Source organism: Gopherus flavomarginatus, chromosome 8 (assembly GCF_025201925.1).
Source record: "Gopherus flavomarginatus isolate rGopFla2 chromosome 8, rGopFla2.mat.asm, whole genome shotgun sequence".
Lineage (NCBI taxonomy): Eukaryota > Metazoa > Chordata > Testudines > Testudinidae > Gopherus > Gopherus flavomarginatus.
The window spans coordinates 136,178-157,163 of record NC_066624.1 but is presented as its reverse complement, the minus strand read 5'-3'; the positions used below and the strand labels follow the sequence as shown (position 1 = coordinate 157,163).

At 45.5% G+C, this 20,986-nt stretch overlaps 1 protein-coding gene across 3 annotated transcripts in view; it reads left to right on the top strand.

Annotated features, from left to right (window-relative positions):
- Positions 1–20,986, top strand: part of OGT (O-linked N-acetylglucosamine (GlcNAc) transferase) — a 91,014-nt gene that overhangs the window by 22,891 nt on the left and 47,137 nt on the right. For all 3 annotated transcript variants that reach the window (XM_050964896.1, XM_050964895.1, XM_050964897.1), the window contains 8 exons: positions 6,118–6,313; positions 7,585–7,725; positions 8,072–8,172; positions 8,349–8,502; positions 8,610–8,711; positions 9,476–9,655; positions 10,634–10,792; positions 19,275–19,364. In XM_050964896.1, the coding sequence (XP_050820853.1) occupies positions 6,118–6,313; positions 7,585–7,725; positions 8,072–8,172; positions 8,349–8,502; positions 8,610–8,711; positions 9,476–9,655; positions 10,634–10,792; positions 19,275–19,364 (1,123 nt within the window). The remainder of the gene's footprint in view (positions 1–6,117; positions 6,314–7,584; positions 7,726–8,071; positions 8,173–8,348; positions 8,503–8,609; positions 8,712–9,475; positions 9,656–10,633; positions 10,793–19,274; positions 19,365–20,986) is intronic.

Here is a 20,986-nt window from a genome sequence, read left to right as displayed (position 1 = left end):
TTGCCTTTAATTTTTATTGCCTTTTGTTCCTTGTTAGGTATAACCTCATTTTATGCCTTAGCCTTTCTGGTTTTGTCCTTTCATGCTTGTGCTATTCTGTTATATGCCTTAGCAGTTTTGTCCATGTTCCCAGTTTTGTAGGATTCCTTTTGATTTTGGGGTAATTAAAGCGCTCCTGATGGAGCTATATTCACCTCTTACTGTTCTTCCTATTTTTCCTTTTCATCAGGATGGTATTAAAGGCATAACGGAAAGCTGTCTCCTTGAGCAACTGCCAGCTCTCCTGAATGTCCTTATCCCTTATCCCACAGGACCTTGCCTACCAATTCTGAGTTTTAGTCTATCTTTTTGATATTTGTTGACCTTATTTTGCTGCTCTCTCCTTTCTTTCCTTAGAATTGTGAAATCATCATTTCATGATCACTTTTACCCAAATTGCCTTCCACCTTCAGATTCACTCCCAGTTCCTCTCTGTTCATCAGAAGCAAGTCTGAATGGCTGAGGCAAAGTCCACTGGCTTGGTCTGTGTGCAGTGACACCATGTTTGGTAAATGAACACTTTCTCAGTCAGAACATACAACCCTAATCATTGAATTTAGTCTTGAGTTGGGCCTTTTACTGGACATGTGGACCCTGAGAGAGTCTGTGGCATTGAAGTTAATCCATTTTCATCCAGGCACTGCTGTAGTGAATTACTCAGCATACTCTCTTGCTGTGTACCAGTGGGAGTTTCAGTACCAGCAAGTGTTAGAACATGTTCCACAGTATCTAACACATCCATGTCATGTTTCAGAAATGTTGCCGTTGTGGAGATGTTCAAGTCTGCTACCTGCAATCCATCCATATTTTTGTGCAGCATTACTCTGAATTTAGCCTTGCTGAAGTTCTCAGTTTGGGACAGCAGACTTTCCTCGCTGTTTAAAAAATAAAAAATCCTCAGACTCCATGGCAACTGTTTTGCCATGTTTAAAGAATAATTAATTAGCATAGCAACTGTTTCTTCAAGGTTGCTCCTAGGAATCTGTTCCCTGCCCTCCTCCTTACAGTACATTTGTATTACACTGAAAGATCTGACTGGTGAAGGAATGGTTTCTGCACCTTATCTTCAGATTGGATGCATGAACATGTAAACAGGGTACAAATGCTTTCTGGAAACTTCCAAGTTCAGTTGCTGAGGATAAACATTTCCTAGAGTATGGATCCATAGACATGGTCATCTTGAAGAGTCGGAATTAAAATAGTAGATAACCTTTGAGGACACACATTATTAGGTTAATCAAGACCAGAGAAGACCAAGCAATCTAATGTAGCTTACTGAATGGGCAAGATAATAGCAGATTAAATTCACTGACAGTGAATTTCAGTGCTATTTAGGAGGGATAATTTGAGCTATTCATATTCAGACCTTATTGGTCTTTAAATTATATGTAAAAACTTGAAAAAATAACTTGGTGATCTTTGGATACTCAATGTGCAGTGGTTATCAAAAAAGAAAATGGTGTTAGGATAATTATGAAGATGCGTTGTAGAGTTCAAATGTATTCTTGCCTCTGGAATACTGTGTTCTGTTCTGGACACCCTATTTCAAAAATGGTGTGATTAAAAATTAGAGATGGGGCGTCAGAAGCTGGAGATAAATGATTAAAAGGCGTAGAGAAACTTCTGAGTGAAGACTGAAAAGATTGGGACTGCGTAGATATAAAAGGAGATGTGAATTCAATAAAATCGTGCCAGCAGACTTAAAACCGATTAAAGGAAATACTGTTATGTGCACTACACAATTATTCACTGCCACAGGATACTGTTGAAGCCAAGAGTGTAGAATTTTAAATGGTTTCAAAACTGATGTGGCTAATGAGACCATCTAGAGTTACAAAAGTTAGGACTTAAAACTCTTGTTGTTTTTTTTTTTAAGAACAGATATAAATCCTTGTGTTTCAAGGCATAAGGCATGGGGGCTAGGAAGAAACTTTCTTTGAGGACTGTTTATTCCATAATTGCTACTGCAGGGTTTCTTGTAACTTTCTCTGAAGAATCCAGTACAGACCTCTTTCTCATAGAATACTGGACAAGACAGACTGCTGGTCTCCACTTGTTTTAATTTCAAAGTGATGAGACAGATGTGAGTTGATGCTTTATGCAGAACATTTTTGGTCTTTATTGAATTTGCCCTTTCTGTGCTTAGGACTTGGGAAACCTGGGTTCAGTTCTCTCCTCTACTCAGACACTCCCTGTGTGACCTTGGGAAAACCGTCATGCCTCAATTTCCCATTTGTAAAAGAAGGAAAATAGCACTACCCTACCTCACAGAGGGTTTTGGGAGGATAAATATATTAAAGATTGTGATGCTGTCATACCAGTGTTGTGCGGGGGCCATGAGTACCATAGTTAGTTGTTCATTGGAACCAGAGTTGTTTCTTTCTGAAAGCCTGAATTAGGAATTTGCAAGTTGACGATTATTGGGAAGGTGGTTCCTGGATTATGATGGTGACTTTAGGATGGCTCAGTCTTCCAATTCTAATACACAGGTTGAAATTTGTGAGCTGTAAGATCAGGGAAGAGCACATACAAATGGTAGCTTTGTTGTTACGTATGATTGCCATGTCAAAACAAACAAAAAAAAAAAATTGGCCTGTCTAGTTCAACAATGTCTGTACTTGATGCTTGGCCAGCCGCTTATAAAATATTTCCACTTTCAGATCACTTTGGATTTAGGAGGAAGAGAGTTCCTTAATCCTGTATAGCTATCAGCTTTTTCTCTTTCATTTTTCAGCTTTCTTCATTTTTAATTCCTTTTTTTCCCCTTCCTTCTGGTTTATGGGAAAGGATGAATAGTCATTTTATTTGATATGCTTTTTATATCAACTTAATTCCAGACCTTCACATCCTTCATGCTACTGCTCTTCTCTACACACTCTTCCACTTCTGAGATAGGACAACTAAAATGGAGCACTATATTCAGCTGAGAACTTTTTGTCTATTTTATTTTCTCTAGCATATGTATTACAGTATTTTTGACTGCTGCAATACATTGCATGGATGTCTTCATTGGCCTTCATTTTAGTTTTGTGAGATCATTGTTAATCTAAACCCATGAATCTCAAACTTTTAGTCCATAATTTTTTCCTGGGAAAAGAGCCAGGTTGTGCTGTTTTAGTACTGTGTACCATACTGTGTCTGAATTCGTAAATAAGGTTATAATTTGTATTGACTGACTTGCAGCTTTTGAATTTCATAGATGGCATGAAAGGCACATAATGTTCTATTCTGGCCACCTGCACAATGCAGATCCTAGAATTTGACCCAGTAATTCCTATATCTAGCTCCATAATGTCTGGTTAAACTAGAACATGTTTCTTAGAAAGATTTCTGATTTGTTGATTACCTTTTGGTGATCTGTTCCACTGTGTAAATGCATTATTAAATTAATGTATTTTCTAGGAATCAAGATTCTTAGCCACGTGAGATTTTTATTTATATAGAAGCACAGGTGTGCATGATCTTCAGACAAGTAAAAAAAGGTAGATTCTTAATACATGTTTACAATCTAAATTACACATAACTGAGCAAGGAATGACTCGTGGGTTGGGGATGAGGAGGCAGAATAATGGAAAGTGAGCTACAATAATAAGAATGCTTTGCCATAATTTAACACTTTGTTGTGTTAAATTGATATATTTTGGCAAAATAAATTTGGTATAAAAGTCAGAGTAGCATTTTTAAAGCAAGATTTCTTGTTCCTCATAGCTTCTAAAGTAAGAGTAATCACAAGCAAAAAGAACACTGTACTTCATCCCACATGGGAATTATTCACATACAATATAGATAAATGTAAGATAAAACAAATAATGCAAAAGGGCTCTATTGGAAACAGACTGTAAAGTTGTCTGATGAGATGGCCTGAGCTTGGCTACATTATCTGAAAAATCTGCTGATGTAGCGTTGTTCCAAAAGTAAAACATATCCCTCAGGAGGACTGGTGTGCAAAAGAGAAAACGCTCTTGGATCAGGGTACCTGTTAACGCAAGAAATGTATTATGCTAAATGTGGTAAAAGCTGCATGCTGTAGACTAATCACAAGGTCTCTGTCCTGAAAAGTATAGTCTAATTTTAACTTGACCTAGTTAACAAAGGGGAAAGTAACAAAATAGTAGGGACTGGAGGGTATATGAGAAGGAACAGGGATGAGAACCAGAAGAATACAAGGTTATTTATGGCAAGAGCATTCTGGAAAAATAATCAATGTGTGGATCCTCAGTTTAAATGACTCTCCTTGGTTTTATGGAAGAAGAGGACTTGAGGAGGGATTTGGATGGGAAGGCATTCCATGTGTAGAAGGGCAGCGTCTTAGACCACTTCTAGAAGCTACTTAGGCCATGTCTACATCTAAAATTTTGCAGCGCTGGTTGTTACAGCTGTATTAGTACAGCTGTATAGGGCCAGCGCTGCAGAGTGGCCACACTTACAGCAACCAGCGCTGCAAGTGGTGTTAGATGTGGCCACACTGCAGCGCTGTTGGGCGGCTTCAAGGGAGGTTCGGGGAACGCGAGAGCAAACCATGGCGAAGCTGGTCTCCTTTCCCGGTTTGCTCTGCGTTCCCCGAACAAGCAGGTCTCCTTCCCTGCGGTTTGCTGGGTGGTTCGGGGAACGCGAGAGCAAACCCGGGAAAGGAGACCAGCTTCGCCGCGGTTTGCTCTCGCGTTCCCCGAACAAGCAGGTCTCCTTCCCTGCGGTTTGCAGGGTGGTTCCGGGAAACGCGAGAGCAAACCGCGGCGAAGCTGGTCTCCTTTCCCGGTTTGCTCTCGCGTTCCCGGAACCACCCAGCAAACCTCAGGGAAGGAGACCTGCTTGCTCGGGGTTCGGGGAACGCGAGAGCAAACCGCGGCGAAGCTGGTCTCCTTTCCCGGTTTGCTCTCGCGTTCCCGGAACCACCCAGCAAACCTCAGGGAAGGAGACCTGCTTGCTCGGGGTTCGGGGAACGCGAGAGCAAACCGCGGCGAAGCTGGTCTCCTTTCCCGGTTTGCTCTCGCGTTCCCGGAACCACCCAGCAAACCTCAGGGAAGGAGACCTGCTTGCTCGGGGTTCGGGGAACGCGAGAGCAAACCGGGGAAGGAGACCAGCTTGATTACCAGAGGCTTCCTCAGGTATGCTGGGATACCTGCTTATTCCACGGAGGTCAAGAAAAGCGCTGGTAAGTGTCTATATTTGATTACCAGCGCTGGATCACCAGCGCTGGATCCTCTACACCCGAGACAAAACGGGAGTACGGCCAGCGCTGCAAACAGGGAGTTGCAGCGCTGGTGGTGCCCTGCAGATGTGTACACCTCCTAAGTTGCAGCGCTGTAACTCCCTCACCAGCGCTGCAACTTTCTGATGTAGACAAGCCCTTAGTTTGTCCTCTAAGCACCTTATTCCTTTCTTTTCACACTAGCTCTGTAGAGCTATTTAGTTGGCCACAGAAATCTTGTTTCAGGAATTAAACATCTCTGTATGTATGACTTTCTTTTAGATATTACATTCACAACTGATTTTTCTTAATGTAGTAGAAATATATTTAAAGTTATTTTTGTCTTTAAAAGTGACTTGCGATGGTTGGGAAGGGGGAATTGATCCTTTTTTAGTTTGATATGCAAAGGAGACCTGTGAAGGAAGTTTTTGTTTTTTGTATGTCTACCTCAGAAATATTGGGGTTTTCAAGTCCTTTTTGTTGGGGGTTGGAGATACGTGTGAATTTGTTGATGACTGCAATGTGGATTAGAAGCTCTCTTGGCTTTTAACTGGTGGGAGCAGTGTGTGTTATTCTCCCAAGTCTGTTAATTAAATAGATGTCACAAAAAAGCAAGCAAAGATTTTTAAACAGTCTGAATAAATCACTTGTCTCCTCAGATGGGTTTCACTTTTAATTTCTGTAATGTCATAATCCTTTTTCTCCAGTTGTCCTTACTCTTACAGGGTAGACAAGATGTTTCATGCCTTGACCTCAAAGCAGCAAAAGGCACAAACCCTATTTTCTCTTCTGTGTAGGTTACCTGTATGACCAAGTTAAATGTAAAAATAACTTTCTGCTGTCATCTTACATAGGCCATGTGAACTCTAACCACACATCTCTCATTACAGAGCTGTAGCAGCCTACTTACGAGCCTTGAGTCTGAGTCCTAATCATGCAGTTGTGCATGGCAACCTGGCCTGTGTGTATTATGAGCAAGGACTGATAGATCTGGCAATAGACACCTACAGACGTGCTATTGAGCTACAGCCACACTTCCCTGATGCCTATTGTAATCTGGCCAATGCTCTAAAGGAGAAAGGCAGTGTAAGGAGCATTTGATTTCTTGCAGTCTGCTATATTTGAAAGGTTCAGCTGATATTTATTTCAATGCCTTGAATGATAATGAACTTTAAGGTGGGATGTTGCCTTTAGTATTTGATTGATTTGCTTGTCAACTTGTAGGAGAAATAATAGGAGCAAAAAATGCTCCATCTCAAAGCTTTTAAAGGTAGACATATTTGCTCCTGAAGGAATTATGCACCAAAAAATTAAAAAATATGCACACATTCTAAAATTCTGCAAATGTTTTGTCAATAAATGTGGCTCCAGCATGGTAGTTGAGAGCACCAGTCACTGGTTGCTTTGAGGTGGGAGATCTGGTGCAGGGATTCAGCAGTGAGGCTGTACCCAACCCGAACACAGTGCAAGAGCTGGGCCTGCCTATCTGCGCCAGGTGCACTTGGTGTGGGTGGGCAGGCTCTGCCCAGCAGAATCAAAGTGTGGAGTGACTTATTGTGGGGGGATCCAGGTGTGAGATGAGAGGTTCCTGTATGGGGCAATCTGGGTGCTGGTGGCTCAGTGGGAGATCTGGATACACGGGGTCATTAGGGATTTCTGGGTGCAGGGGTAATGGGACTGCAGGGGATCCAGGTGAAGATGGTTGGGGCTCGGGAGCAGTGGGGTCTGGGGAGCTTAGGGAGGTCCAGATGCAACTAATTGGGGTTCAGTTGAGTAGGGGGTCTGTGTGGGGGAGTCATCTGAGGGGTCCAGGTATAGTGGGGAAGGGCTTGTCAGGGTGAGGGTTCGATGGGCCTGCTTAATGGGGGAGCCCCAGCTGCTGCTGAGGGGATGCTGCATGCTGGGCTCCCGCTTCCCCCTCACAATTCTCCTATCCCCTTGCCCTGTGCCACCCCCGCATTCCTTCCCCACTGCCTCTTTCCTCATTCCACCCACCCTCCTTGCCCTACCGCTGGCACTCATGGTTGCACCAAAACCAGGAAGGGTTCCCAGCACACAGAAGGGGAGCACAACTGGCACTGGGACCCGAGAGGCGTTGTTCATCTGCAATCATTGGAGCCAAGATGCAGCCGCCTTCAGCTGGGCAGCTCTGCCCTTACAGAAAGAATGGGTGGATGGGTAGTGGCATGTAACCTCTTGTATCCCCCATGCCTCACCTCTGTTTGTGGGGGCATTCCCCCCAAAAAATTGCTCCCATGGTCGTTTTCTGCAGGGAAGCACAGTAATTCTTGGGGGGAGTTCTGCAGGCATGCAGTCCTGAAGAATTGTGCTTGAACACAATTCCTTTTGTTTCTAAGGTTGCTGAAGCAGAAGAATGTTACAATACAGCTCTTCGTCTGTGTCCCACACATGCAGACTCACTTAATAACCTGGCAAACATCAAGCGAGAACAGGGAAACATTGAGGAGGCTGTTCGCCTATACAGGAAAGCTCTTGAGGTACATTTGGATATAAGGAGGAGGGTAGGATGTGGACAAAAAAAGGTGGGAACATATGAGGGGTGGATTGTACTTGATAAAGAAGTAGATAGAGGCGGCGGTATTTCTGTTTAAGATTTGATTAATTTGCCGAGGAGAATAACAATAGACAACTATTGGGGGAGCGGGGGGGTAGCCGTGTTAGTCTGTATCCACAAAAAAAACAAGGAGTCCTGTGGCACCTTAAAGACTAACAGATTTATTTGGGCATAAACGTTCATGGGTTAACCCACTTCTAACTCTTCTGCAATGTGATGCCCTTGGAAGATCTGAGGGGCAAACTAACTCTCTCCTTTGTTTCCTATAGGTGTTCCCAGAGTTTGCTGCTGCCCATTCAAATTTAGCAAGTGTTCTGCAGCAGCAGGGAAAGCTGCAGGAAGCTCTGATGCATTACAAAGAGGCTATTAGGTAAGAATTTTGCTTTTTAAAATTCTCTAAGACTGGTGACAGGAATTCTGCAGTCGTCTAGAAAATGGCTTACAACTGTTATGCAAACCAATAATTGAATAGCAGTCTGGATGGGCATTCTTAGAGGACAGACAACTTGTACTGTGGATAATGTATGGTGTGTGTTTTAATTTTAGAATCAGCCCCACATTTGCAGATGCTTATTCCAATATGGGGAATACTTTAAAGGAGATGCAGGATGTTCAGGGAGCTTTACAATGTTACACCCGTGCCATCCAGATAAATCCTGCATTTGCTGATGCCCACAGTAACTTGGCCTCTATTCACAAGGTACAGCCATGTTCATAGCTTTTTTTTATTTTATAACACGGTGATGCATTTGGCAAACTCATTCCTGAATCTGCTTCTGCTTGCTGATTTAGTCTCTGCATTTGCAGGATTCAGGGAACATACCAGAAGCCATTGCTTCTTATCGCACTGCTCTGAAACTGAAACCTGATTTCCCAGATGCTTATTGCAACTTAGCCCACTGCTTGCAGGTGAGGAGAGAGGGCTGTAATTCTATGGGAGATTACTCTAATGTAAATATCTAGGACTAACCACATATTAAGGATATGTTTGTGTGTATGTTTTAAAAGGAGCAGAAATAAGTCTTAGTCAAATTAGAAAATAAGACTGTGGAGCCATTTTCTCTTACAGAACAGTGCTTGGATCATAGGTGATTTGAAATACAAATGAGCTGTAATGGTTATTAAAATACTTTTCAAGTACCTTTTTTATCTCTTGGAATGGAAGAAATGTTAATCACAGTCCCATGTCAACAGAACTTCTCAAAGCTCTGACCGGGGTTTAAAGTTGTTTAAAGTATTCTAACTAGCCATTTAATTTTTCATAAGAATGGCCATGCGGGGTCAGACCAGTAGTCCATCTAGCCCAGTATCCTGGCTTCTGACAGTGGCCAGTGCCAGATGCTTTAGAGGGAATGAACAGTACGTGAGCAATTATTATGTGATTCATCCCCTGTCATAAAGTCCCAACATCTGGCAGTCAGAGGCTTAGGGACATACAGAGCCATGGGATTGCATCCCTGACCATCTTGGCTAATAGCTATTGATGGAACTCTTCTCCATGAATTTAGATAATTCTTTTTTTGAACCCATTGTAGTTTTGGCCTTTACAACATCCCCTGGCAACAAGTTCCACAAGTTGACTGCATTGTGTGAAGTACTTCCTTTTGTTTGTTTTAAACCTGCTGCCTATTAATTTCATTGGTGACCCCTGGTTCTTTTGTTTGGTCTTTTAGATTGTCTGTGACTGGACAGATTATGATGAAAGAATGAAAAAGCTGGTCAGCATTGTAGCTGATCAACTGGAGAAGAATAGACTGCCTTCTGTCCATCCTCATCACAGCATGCTGTACCCCCTTTCTCACAGCTTTAGGAAGGCTATTGCTGAGAGACATGGAAATCTGTGTTTGGATAAGGTAGGAGTTTTGAAGACTTTTCCGTGTACTTGGTTATACCTGAGGAAAAACAAATTGTGCATTGGTCAATTATACTGAGGTACGTAATGCTAATTTTAAAATAGTGGTTCTCAGGCAGATTTACCACCTTGTTGAGATTGATGGGTCTCTTTTGCTTCCTGGTTTCATGCAGTTTGGTATTCTCTGGTATTGGGAAGAGGTCAGTCAGATTTAACAGCCATCAATTATGACTGCCAAAACCTCTTACTCTGGCAATTCCTACCTTCTGCCCCCAATCTGACAGAGTTCTTCTGTGTGTGCCGTAGTGGTGTAGCACGTCAGTCCCAGGAGAGCTTTTCTTTCTCCAACGTAAGTTGGTCCAATAGAAGATATTGCCTCACCTGACTTGTCTCTCTAGAATCCTATGTTGTTCCCTCAATATCTGATCCTGCCTCATCTCCACACTGACCTACCCTAACCATGGACCCATAGGTGGGACTCTTTTTAGAACGAATGAACTCAGCTTTTTGCTTAGACTGACATGATCTGCTCTCTCCTCCATTGCCTAATTGTATTGCCAGTTCAATGCACTTAACATTTGTCAGCCTGTAGTGACTGGCCCTATTGCTCCCTTAGTACACGAATCTTTTGATCAAATTTTGATACATGGCTTTTTTCTTTAGAGGATGTGGACTAAGCAGTACGCTCAGGCCTCCATTTGAGCTCAGATTTGGGTAACGCACAGCTCGGCCTGTGTGAGCAACAAATGTGCAACCCTCTGCCTGAGAGATGGGAATTGGTCAGATATGGTTTTCAAATATTATTGGGTGATAAGCAGAAACTTCATCAGTGCTGTAGCATAGAAACTAAATATGGGGAAAATTAATAATTCTGTGTAATTCTGAAAGTCTGTCCTATTGACTATCTCTGCTCTTGGTGCTTCAGATTTTATTTAAATTTTATCATGTCTCAAAAAAATCTTGTAAATTTGATTGCCAGATCAACGTCCTTCACAAGCCACCATATGAGCATCCAAAGGACTTGAAGGCTAGCGAAGGCCGGCTTCGTGTTGGCTATGTGAGCTCTGATTTTGGAAATCATCCAACCTCCCACCTAATGCAGTCAATCCCAGGAATGCATAACCCTGACAAATTTGAGGTAAGAGAACATAAGTAGCATGCTGAAAGTTTTAAATACCCAGGGAGCCTCTTAGCTGTAACCTAAGGAAGGTAAAGCGCATGGTTATGCGGAAGGTTTGAGGTCACGTCCTCTTTCCTGGCAGTTCTTGGTGCATCTCCTTTTGGAGGAGGAGGTGTCTCTTATACCCCAATAGCAGTTCATCTTGCCATTTAGGAAGTGGCAGTGAAAGACCACCTGGAGATTTATCCCATCCTCAACTAGAGACACATAAGGGAGGAGCTGTTAATCATTGAGAGTACCCAAGGCACGGAAAAGGAAGTGGCTGACTTGTTGTGTCCCCCAAGATATCTTCTAGTAAGGTCTTCCACATTTAATCCTTTTAAATTTCTTCATCATTTCTCATTTGTCTGCACAACCTGTCTTACAACAAGATCAGGATACCCAGTAATGCTGCCGAACAGTAGGTGCATATCTGTCTATCTAAAACTCTGCCTGCCCCAGTCACACTTGTTAATATTTATTGCACATTCTTATGAACCATTTTCAAGAAGACATGACCACTACACTCTTCCTCTATTTATATAGTTATTTCTATTAAGGGATCCTCACTAGCTTCCTGTGTCCTGGCTACTCATTTGTAATTGAAACTGGAAAACAGATGTACAGTTGCACATATTCAGTCACTCCCAGTGGAGTAAGAATAAAATACCCCTAAAAATTGCTGGTTTTCTGAATTACTTTTGGTATAAATGGCTTCTTCAAGTGATAGTCCCTATGTGTATTCCACACCAGTATGCATGTGCTTCATGCCCCTGAGCCCAGACATATTTAGTAAGCAGCATCCATTGGTCTGCACATGCACATTTGTTCTCTTTGTGCTCTAAACCGAGAGCGTAAAGGATGTTTGGGACTGATATCGCTCTTGTTCCTTCTTACCACTGCATGGCCTGAGTCAGAATCTTCTGTGTCCACAGCTGTTTCCTCAGCTGTCATTCTGTAAATATAGCATAAATAGCTTTTAGTATTTTTAAGCTATACACATAGTATAGTTTGGTTGGTTTGGGTCCCCCCCCCCCCCCACACACACACCCACCCACACACTAAGGAAATTCCCCCCAGAAAGCTGGGATTATGCATGGAGTTCAGTAATTGTTTTTGCCCCTTCTCGTTTTCTGTAGAATATCAGTGCTGCCTCTACAGCAGTTTCATCATCTTTCCCAGATAAGGCAGTTATCCCATCTTCATGTTCTCCGCTTGACAATTTCAGGCAGTTACAGGACCTCCTGCACGGGGTGGTACCTGAGCTGCAAATACAACTTGAAGTAGTTCAGGATCCTAAAATAGATTGCTGGACATCTTCCAGCTCTCTGGGCCCAGTCGAGCTGCCTCTCCTGATCAACAAAGCAAACATGGATCCAGCAAAAACAGTTTGGGACACTCCCACCCCCAAGAGGACCAAGCAGTGCTGTTTTGTTCCAACAAGGGGGAGAAGCACCTACCACCTATCTTTTTCAGTGGTAGAAGTGGCCAGTGAGGGATCCAGGCTGAAAAACCAAAGAACTGCTTCCTCAGACAAGGGCACTAAATGCCTCATGTCACATTGTCTGGAGTGGTTCATGACTGAGAATGCCAACCTCAGGGCAGACTGTCAAAAAGCAGCGCAGACACCCCAAATGGGTGGTATGTTCTAGAGTAAGATTTCACTAACCCAGTAACAAATGTGAACTGAAGCACCAAAACAGTCTTGCTATGGAGTCACGGACAATCCCTTTGAGTACTCCAGTCTATCTTGCCACCTAGGCAAATTGGATTTAGTGATAAATGGTCACTTACACTAAAGTCCACAATATTCAATATCAAAAACACAATATCCCAAGAGAGTAGTCACTTACCCCAGGTCAATTTGTACCTTAGATCTCACACCAAAGACTACACTTATAGCCAATCTTATAGTAAATTAAGGTTTTTCGAGTGCTTGCTCATTTTGATTCCATTGTAGGTGTGCGCAGTTGTCGGAGATACTTGCCTTAGCAGTATCGGTAGGGCCGGCTGTGGAGCCCCCCTAGAGTGCTGCGCGCATGCTGTGGTATATCAGGCACTGCTGGCCCATGCCCTCGCAGTTCCTTCTTATTGCCTGTGGTTGTCAGTCAGAATGCCTCTGTCCCTTGCTTTGCAGGCGGTTAGTGGTTCCTTTTCTTAGCCTTGTGCTTCTAGTTGTAAATAGTTTTATTGTTTTGTTAGTTAGTAGTTAAGTAGCTGTTAAGTGTTCAGTTAGTTAGGGTCCCAACGGGGACTTTGCCCCAGGCGGGGCATGCCCCAGTCTCCAGGGTTTTAAGCCCTGCTCCACATGTAATAGGCCTATGCCTGTTAGTGACCCACACAATAGTTATTTGCAGTGCCTCGGGGAATCTCACATGAAGGAGCATTGTCGCATCTGTAAGAACTTCCGTCCTCGGACGCAGAGGGACCGTGACATACGACTGAAGGCCCTCCTGATCTAGGCTGCCCTGTGGCCAGCTTCAGAGCCGGTTTGGTCCGAAACAGCAACCAGTGCTTTGGTTTCCGTTCGTAGTGTGCCCCCGGCACTGGGCTCTTCCCCGGCACTGATCCCGATCGCTGGTGCCAAAGAAAACTGCACCTAGCAAGCCTGATAAAGGCGTTCTGGGCAAAGGTCCTTGTTCAGGGCTTATGCCCGCTCTGGACCCGCACAAGGGCTCTGCTTTGGGGAGTTCCTCCTCCTGAAAAGATCTGCCACCGACTTTGGGGAGAGGTACAGGGTCCAAGCTGACCGTGCAGTTGACGCTCTCATCATTCGGTGCAGAGCCAAGAGCGTTCCCACTGCAGTCTGCACCGCATTTGGCAATGGAACTGGTTAAGGCTCCCCACGAGGGCAAGCCCACTGGTAAGGCCTCGCACAAGACGAGCGAGCACCACAGGTCTCTAGAGCCAAGACAGAGCTCTAGGTCGCCATGTTCTTGAGCTCCGTGTTGGCCCAGGTCTCTGGCCCGTTGTTACTATCATGGGTACCATGCTTCTGGTCCCTGTCTTCGCACCAAAGCTCTCCCAGGCATAGATGATCTCCCTGGCACTGGTCCTTGTCACATTGGTCGCCGAGACCTCGAGGCCGCTCTCCCTACTCCTGGCACTGGTCGGAATACTCTCATCCCTGGTGACAATAGTTAGCTGTCATACCCAGGCCTCGACCACTCTGCCATGGTCACCAGAGGGTGACGACTTCTCTGAATTGGAGGCACAGTTCAGCCCCTCGCTCAGGCAGCAATGGGAGGGTGCATCTGCGGCATCAGTGCTGGCCTGGCATCAGTGCCAGTGGCCAATCCAATGATCTTATTGGAATGCCTCGGAGGTTCCCGTCATGCTATTGCCCCACTCCCACCAGCCCTCTGTTACCACATCAGACAGGCAGAAGTCAGCACTTGTGGCACCGTCAGCACTGGGTTCGGTGCAGGACACTCTGGTGGCCCTCACGGTTGAGGAGCTAGTACCCACCCCAAGGCCATTCTCTCCAGTGGGTGAGGACACTGTTGGACCTCCCCCAGTGGTCCAATCATTTTCCTCCTCTCTGGACAAGGCAGTGTTGGGCCACTCCAGAGCTAGTCCACTGGATGATTTCAAGGAGCATCAGGCGGTGCGCCGTAGGGTGGCTTTGAACTTGGGTCTCAAGGCAGAGGAAGTGGAGGAGCAGACAGGAACATTGTTTAATGTGCTCTTGGCAGCCACCCCAGCCCATGTCGCACTCCTGGTGCATGAGGGGTTGCCAAGTCCATCTGGCAAACCCCGTCTTCTATTCCGCCCATGTCCAAGAGAGCAGAGAAAAAAGTACTTCGTCCCTGTGAAAGGGTCAGAGTACTTATACACCACCCGCCACCGGGATTGTTGGTCGTGTCTGCAGCCAACGAGAGGGATAAGCAGGGCCCCACCGGTTCCACCCCTAACAATAGAGGCCAAGAGGCTGGACTTGTTTGGTTGCAAGATTTATTCTATGGCCAGTTTCCAGTTTCGGGTGGCTAACCATCAGGCCCTCTTGGGCTGCTATAATTTTTAACTTGTGGGACTCCCTCTTCAAGTTCAAAGACTCCATGTCCAGGAGTTTGCAGCCCTGATGGAGGAGGGTACCATGGTGGCTCGATGCTCCTTCCAGATGGCCTGGGAAATGGCTGATTCAACTGCCCGGTTGGTCGTCTCTGTGGTGATTGAGGCAAGGTTCCTGGCTCCAGACCGCAGTCCTGTCCTGGGAGATACAGGTCTCTATTCAGGACCTCACATTTGATGGTGTTGGCCTTTTCTCCGAGCAGATGGACATGCGGCTGCACGGCCTTAAGGACACACGGGTGAGACTCCGCTCTCTGGACGGACGGACGGACACACACACACACACACACACACACACACACACAACGTTGAGGCAGCACTAAGGGGGCCAGAAACCCTCATTTTGAGGGTGCGCCTGGGAGCGACACACCAGCCATTGTTCCGGATCCTTCCCGGAGCCACCTTTTCCCTTACTGTTTGGCCTGGTACAGTGTTGCGTTGGATCACTGGGTCCTGGACATAGTCGCCCAGGGCTATAATCTGCTATTTTTGGCCCTCCCCCCATCCCTCTTCAGGGACCCTTCTCATGAGCAACTCCTGGGCTTGGGGGCTGTGGAAGAGGTTCCTTGGGATATGAAAGGAAGAGGATTCTATTCCCGCTACTTCCTAATCCCGATAGCAAAAGGAGGCCTCAGACCCATTCTGGACCTGCATGCCCTCAACAAATCTCTCAAGAAGTTGAAGTTCCGCATTGTCTCTGTCATCCCTTACCTGGATCTGGGGGACTGGTATGCCGTGCTTGACTTGACTTAAAAGGACGCTAATGTCCATGTGTTCATATTCCCGGGACACAGGTGGTTCCTGTGCTTCATAGTGGCTGGGCACCACCTCTAGTTCACAGTGCTACCCTTTGGCCTGTCCTCAGCCCCCAGGGTGTTCACCAAATGCGTTGCACCAGTGGCGGCTTACCTCAGATGTCGGAGGGATTCAGATTTTTCCATATCTCAATGACTGGTGTATCAAGGGTAGGTCTCCGGGGCAGGTGCAAAGGAGCCTCGATATTGTGCGTTCCACCTGCAGCAACCTGGGTCTGTTAATGAACACAGAGAAGTCCATGCTAATGCCAGTCCAACGCATAGAGTTTATCGGAGTGGTTCTCAACTCCACACAGGCTAGGGCATTCCTTCCCAAAGCGCATTGCCAGGCCATGGCAGACTTAATCTCCTACATAAAAGCCTATCCACTCAACCGCACATGTCTGCGGCTGTTGGGCCATATGACTGTGTGCACATATGTGGTCAGGCATGCCCAACTTCATCTGAGGCTTCTGCAAACCTGGCTGTCCTCAGTTTACATTCCGAACAGGCACCTCCTAGACTGAACGGTCATGGTACTGAGCCATATTTTGTCGTTGTTCTAGTGGTGGGACCCTGAGTTGGTGCTCCAAGGAGTTCCTTTTGTGTCCCCGACTCCATCGTTCACCCTGGTCTCGGATGCTTCAGAACTGGGCTGGGGAGCCCACCTGGGCAAGCTGAACACCCAGGGCCAGTGTCTGCATCCCAACATAGCCCTCCACATCCATGTCAAGGTGCTCAGGACGGTTCGCCTCTCCTGTCAGGCTTTCTTGCCCCACCTGAAGGGCAAGGTGGTGCAGATCCTGACAGACAATACTGTTGGATGTATTACATCAGCCGGCAGGGTGGTGCCAGGTCTTCGGCCCTTTGTTAGGAAGCACTCAGCCTCTGGGTTGCACACCTGCCGGGAACCAAGAACGTCACAGCAGATTGCCTCAGCAGGACCTTCTCATCCCAGCACTAATGGTGGCTCCATCCGGAGGTGATCAGCCTAATCTTCCGCAGGTGGGGGATATCCCAGGTGGACTTGTTCACACCATGGCACAACAGGAAGTGCCATGTGTTCTGCTCTCTTCAGGGCAGGGACAAGTGCTTCCTGTTGGATGCTTCCTGATTTCGTGGTTAGGAGTGCTGATGTACGCCTGCCCGCTTTTGCCCTTGATCCACAGAGCCCTGGTAAAGGTGAAGCAAGGCAAAGTCATTGTCATCCTTGTGGCCCTGTCAACTCTGGTTTGGCATGCTGCTGAACCTGTCGGCAGCCACCCCCCTGCAGCTGCCTCTTGGACCGGATCTGCTGTTCCAGAACAACATCAGTTTGCTGCACCTGAACCTGGTGGCACTGCACTTGACAGCCTGGCTGCTGCGTGGCTGAGTGGAGAGGAGCAACGATATTCCGCTGGTATCCAGCAAGTCCTGCTGGGTAGCAGGAAGCCTTCTACCCAAGCCACCTATGTGGCAAAGTGGAAGCGATTTTACATTTTGGGCCTCAGATGATCACATCCATGCAGAAGAGGCCCCGCTGCAGGATGTCTTGGACTGTTTGCTCCACCTTAAGCTCCAGGGCCTATCCGCTGTCTTCAGTCACGGTGCACCTGGTGTCCATTTCGATGTTCCATCCTCTGTTTCAAGACAGGTCAATCTTTGCCCATCCTATGATGGTGCGGATTCTGAAAGGTCCGGAGCACCTATACCTGTATGTCCAGGACCCCCTTGAGACCTGAATCTTGTACTGTCAAGTCTCATGGGTCTCTTTCTGCTAAGTAAATGACAGATTCAAAAGGGAGATGCCTTTCTGCTACCATGGTGGGATCACCTCAGGTATGTCTTCGCTCCAATCCCATTAATACCACAGGTTCTACAAAAAATTCATAGCAACAGAGCTTGAATGCACAGGCCCAGACATGCAGCTCTTGTGGCATCCCCTGCCACGCCTCACTATAACCTTCAATCAGAAAACTTCTTTTGCTGGGATTGTTGAGACCACATTCCTTTGTTGATGCCACATCATCTCTTCCCCTCCCCCCTCATTTTTTTGTAGGCCACCTTATCCAGTGTGCCTGCAACTGGAGGTCCCTACCAACTAATGGTTGAGTACTGGAAACTATTAATTGCAGCTATCTGATCAAGTTTTAATCAACTCTTACACACACATCCCCTTTCCGGTTCCTTTTTCATGGACCAATCTCATGAGGAAATTCTCAGTCAAGATGTGAACTCCTTTCTCCATCATGTAGCCATAAAAAAGATTCCACCTCAATATCAGGAGAAAAGGATTCTGCTCTCCATACTTAGCTACCCACAAGGACAGAGGCAGGCCCATCATTGACCTACACTAAGTATGTTCATCCAAAAACTATAATTCTGCATGGTTACGTTGGTAGAAGAATTCCTTCTGTAGAAGAGGGCACACAGTTCTCAGCTCTCGAGCCAAAAGGCTGTACTTCCACAAAGACATTTACCCATCCCACAGAAAGCTCCTCAGATTCCTCTTCAGTCAAAACTGATACCTATTCAGGGTACTTCCATTTGGGCTAGCCACAGCACCAGGGTCTTTACCAGAGGCTTTTCAGAGGTGGCAGCTTGGATGAGAAGAAATGGGTTGGGTTCACCTTCTTCCTATAACTTAACTGCTGGCTCCTAATTGGTACATCATGCGAAGAAGTCCAGTTGGCAGCCCATTTCTCCAGAAGTTTGTATCAACAATGAGAAGTCCATGTTCATCATCCCCCATAACATCCATAAACTTCATAGGAGTGACTTAGGCTCTTGCTGTGGTTGATCCTTCTACCGATTTGAGATATTCCATGTCACGGGTGCTCTCGTAAACAAGGTCATCCATAGGGCCCAGTCTTCAGTCACAACACGCCTGTCCCGCTCATGCACATGTGCCAGGCTCCATCTCCATTGTCTGCAAACCTGTGCATCTACTCCCCAGAGAGGGGCGACATCAATGCCAAAATGACAATTCTATCCAAGGCTCCTCTGGACTTGTCTGGTGGACAAAGACAGAAAAACTTTGAGTGGAGATCCCTTTTGGCACACCAGCACCCAAGGTAACCATGATTACTGATGCTTCCTTTTTTAGGTTGGGGAGCTCATATGAATGATCATACTGCACAGTGATGTTACTGCAGGTTGACTGTTTGAATCAGTGACCAGTAAATATTAGATTTACTAAAAGTAAAAATGTTTGCATACCTTGTCACTGGATCCATGTCACTTTTAACTGGAGAGTTGCATACTGCGTTCTCCAGGACTTATCCACTGATTGGCTGGAGACTCAATAATGAAAAATGGGCTGAGTGTAATATCAATCCAAAAGTGAGACCAGTTGTGAAATTTGTTACACCTTTAACAAACGCTTAAGCTGCTTGTATGCAATTTTTGTAACACTTATTTAGGATTTTTCGTGTTCAGAGCACTTACAAAATAACTGGCTAATGTTTGTGTAAAATAAAATTAAGCTTAGTCCTAAACAGTTTCCTCTTTTGAATGAGGATAACAGAGAGAGTAATTACATAGCATTTATGATGAAATTTTAGTCAGTAGGCTAAATTTCATGTACTTATATTAACTTGTGGTGCTGTATATCCTAGGTGTTCTGTTATGCCCTCAGCCCTGATGATGGGACAAACTTCCGTGTAAAGGTGATGGCAGAAGCAAATCATTTCATTGACCTCTCTCAGGTGAGCTTCCATTCTTTTGAATTTTTAGCATGTTTTTCAGAAATGGAGATCTCAACGTGTGGTTAAAGATCCTGGGCACAGTGAATTTCTTGGAGCACAAATTATGCTCACAGGTAATGGTAAGAGTGAACTTAAGAATCCTTGAGTTTGTGGTAGTGTATGTTAGGAGTTTCATTGTTATGGAGGGAATCAATGGGCACTGTGTGACTATTGGAATTTTATTAATGTGAGTGGCTCATTGTGGATTAACACGATAGTCATGCACATAGCCTAAGTTGGTCAAGGAGACTTGCTACAGTGGCTGAATATTTTGGGTTTGATTCTTGGGTACATTAAGGCTGCTGTATGCTACTTAAACAATAAAAAGCAACCATGGCTTAGCAGGTTGGTGAAAGATTCCACCTGCATAATGGAATAACTGAGAGATTTACTCACTGGAGCAGCTTCTACCTCCGTCACCTCTTGGATCAAAGGTATGTGGCAAAGGTTTTACTACATCCTACATGATCCTCAGATGCAGAAACAGTACCTGGGGTTCAAGGATGGCTGGCATAAATTAGAGTAGTCTTGCAAATCCTCTAACACTCCATGATTTTCTTGGCCTCTGTATTCACGAACAAGGTCAGCTCCCAGACTGCTGCACTGAGCAGCACAGCATGGGGAGGAGGTCACCAACCCTCTGTGGAGAAAGAAGTGGTTCAAGACTATTTAGAAAAACGATGAGCAGAAGTCCGTGGGGCCAGATGCACTGCATCTGAGGGTGCTAAAGGAGTTGACAGATGTGATTGCAGAGCCATTGGCCATTATCTTTGAAAACTCATGGCAATCGAGGAGGGTCCTGGATGACTGGAAAAAGGATAATATAGTGCTCATCTTTAAAAAAGGGAAGAAGGAGCCTCCTCTCAGCCCTTGGAAAAATCATGGACCATGTCCTCAAGGAATCAATTCTGAAGCACTTAAAGGAGAGTAAAGTGATCAGGAACAGTCGGCATGGATTCACCAAGGGCAAGTTATGCCTGACTAACCTAATTACCTTCTGTGACGAGATAACTGGCTCTGTGGATGAGGAAAAGCAGTGGACGTGATATACCTTGACTTTAGCAAAGATTTTGATACGGTCTCCCACAGCATTCTTGCCAGCAAGTTGTAGTACGGGCTGGATAAATGGACTATAAGGTGGACAGAAAGCTGGATAAATCATTGGGCTCAACAGGTAGTGATCAATGGCTCCATGTCTAGTTGGCAGCCGGTATCAAGTGGAGTGCCCCAAGGGTTGGTCTTGAGGCCGGTTTTGTTCAATATCTTCATTAATGATCTGGATGATGGTGTGGACTGCACCCTCAGCAAGTTTGCAGTTGACAGTAAACTGGGAGGAGTGGTAGATAACGCTGGAAGGCAAAGATGGGATACAGAGTGACGTAGACAAATGGGAGGATTGGCCAAAAGCAATCTGAGCTTCAACAAGGACAAGTGCAGAGTCCTGCACTTAGGACGGAAGAATCCCATTCACTGCTACAGGCTAGGGACCGAATGGCTAGGCAGCAATTCTGCAGAAAAGGATCTAGGGGTTACAGTGGACAAGAAACTGGATATGGTCAACAGTGTACCCTTGTTGTCAAGAT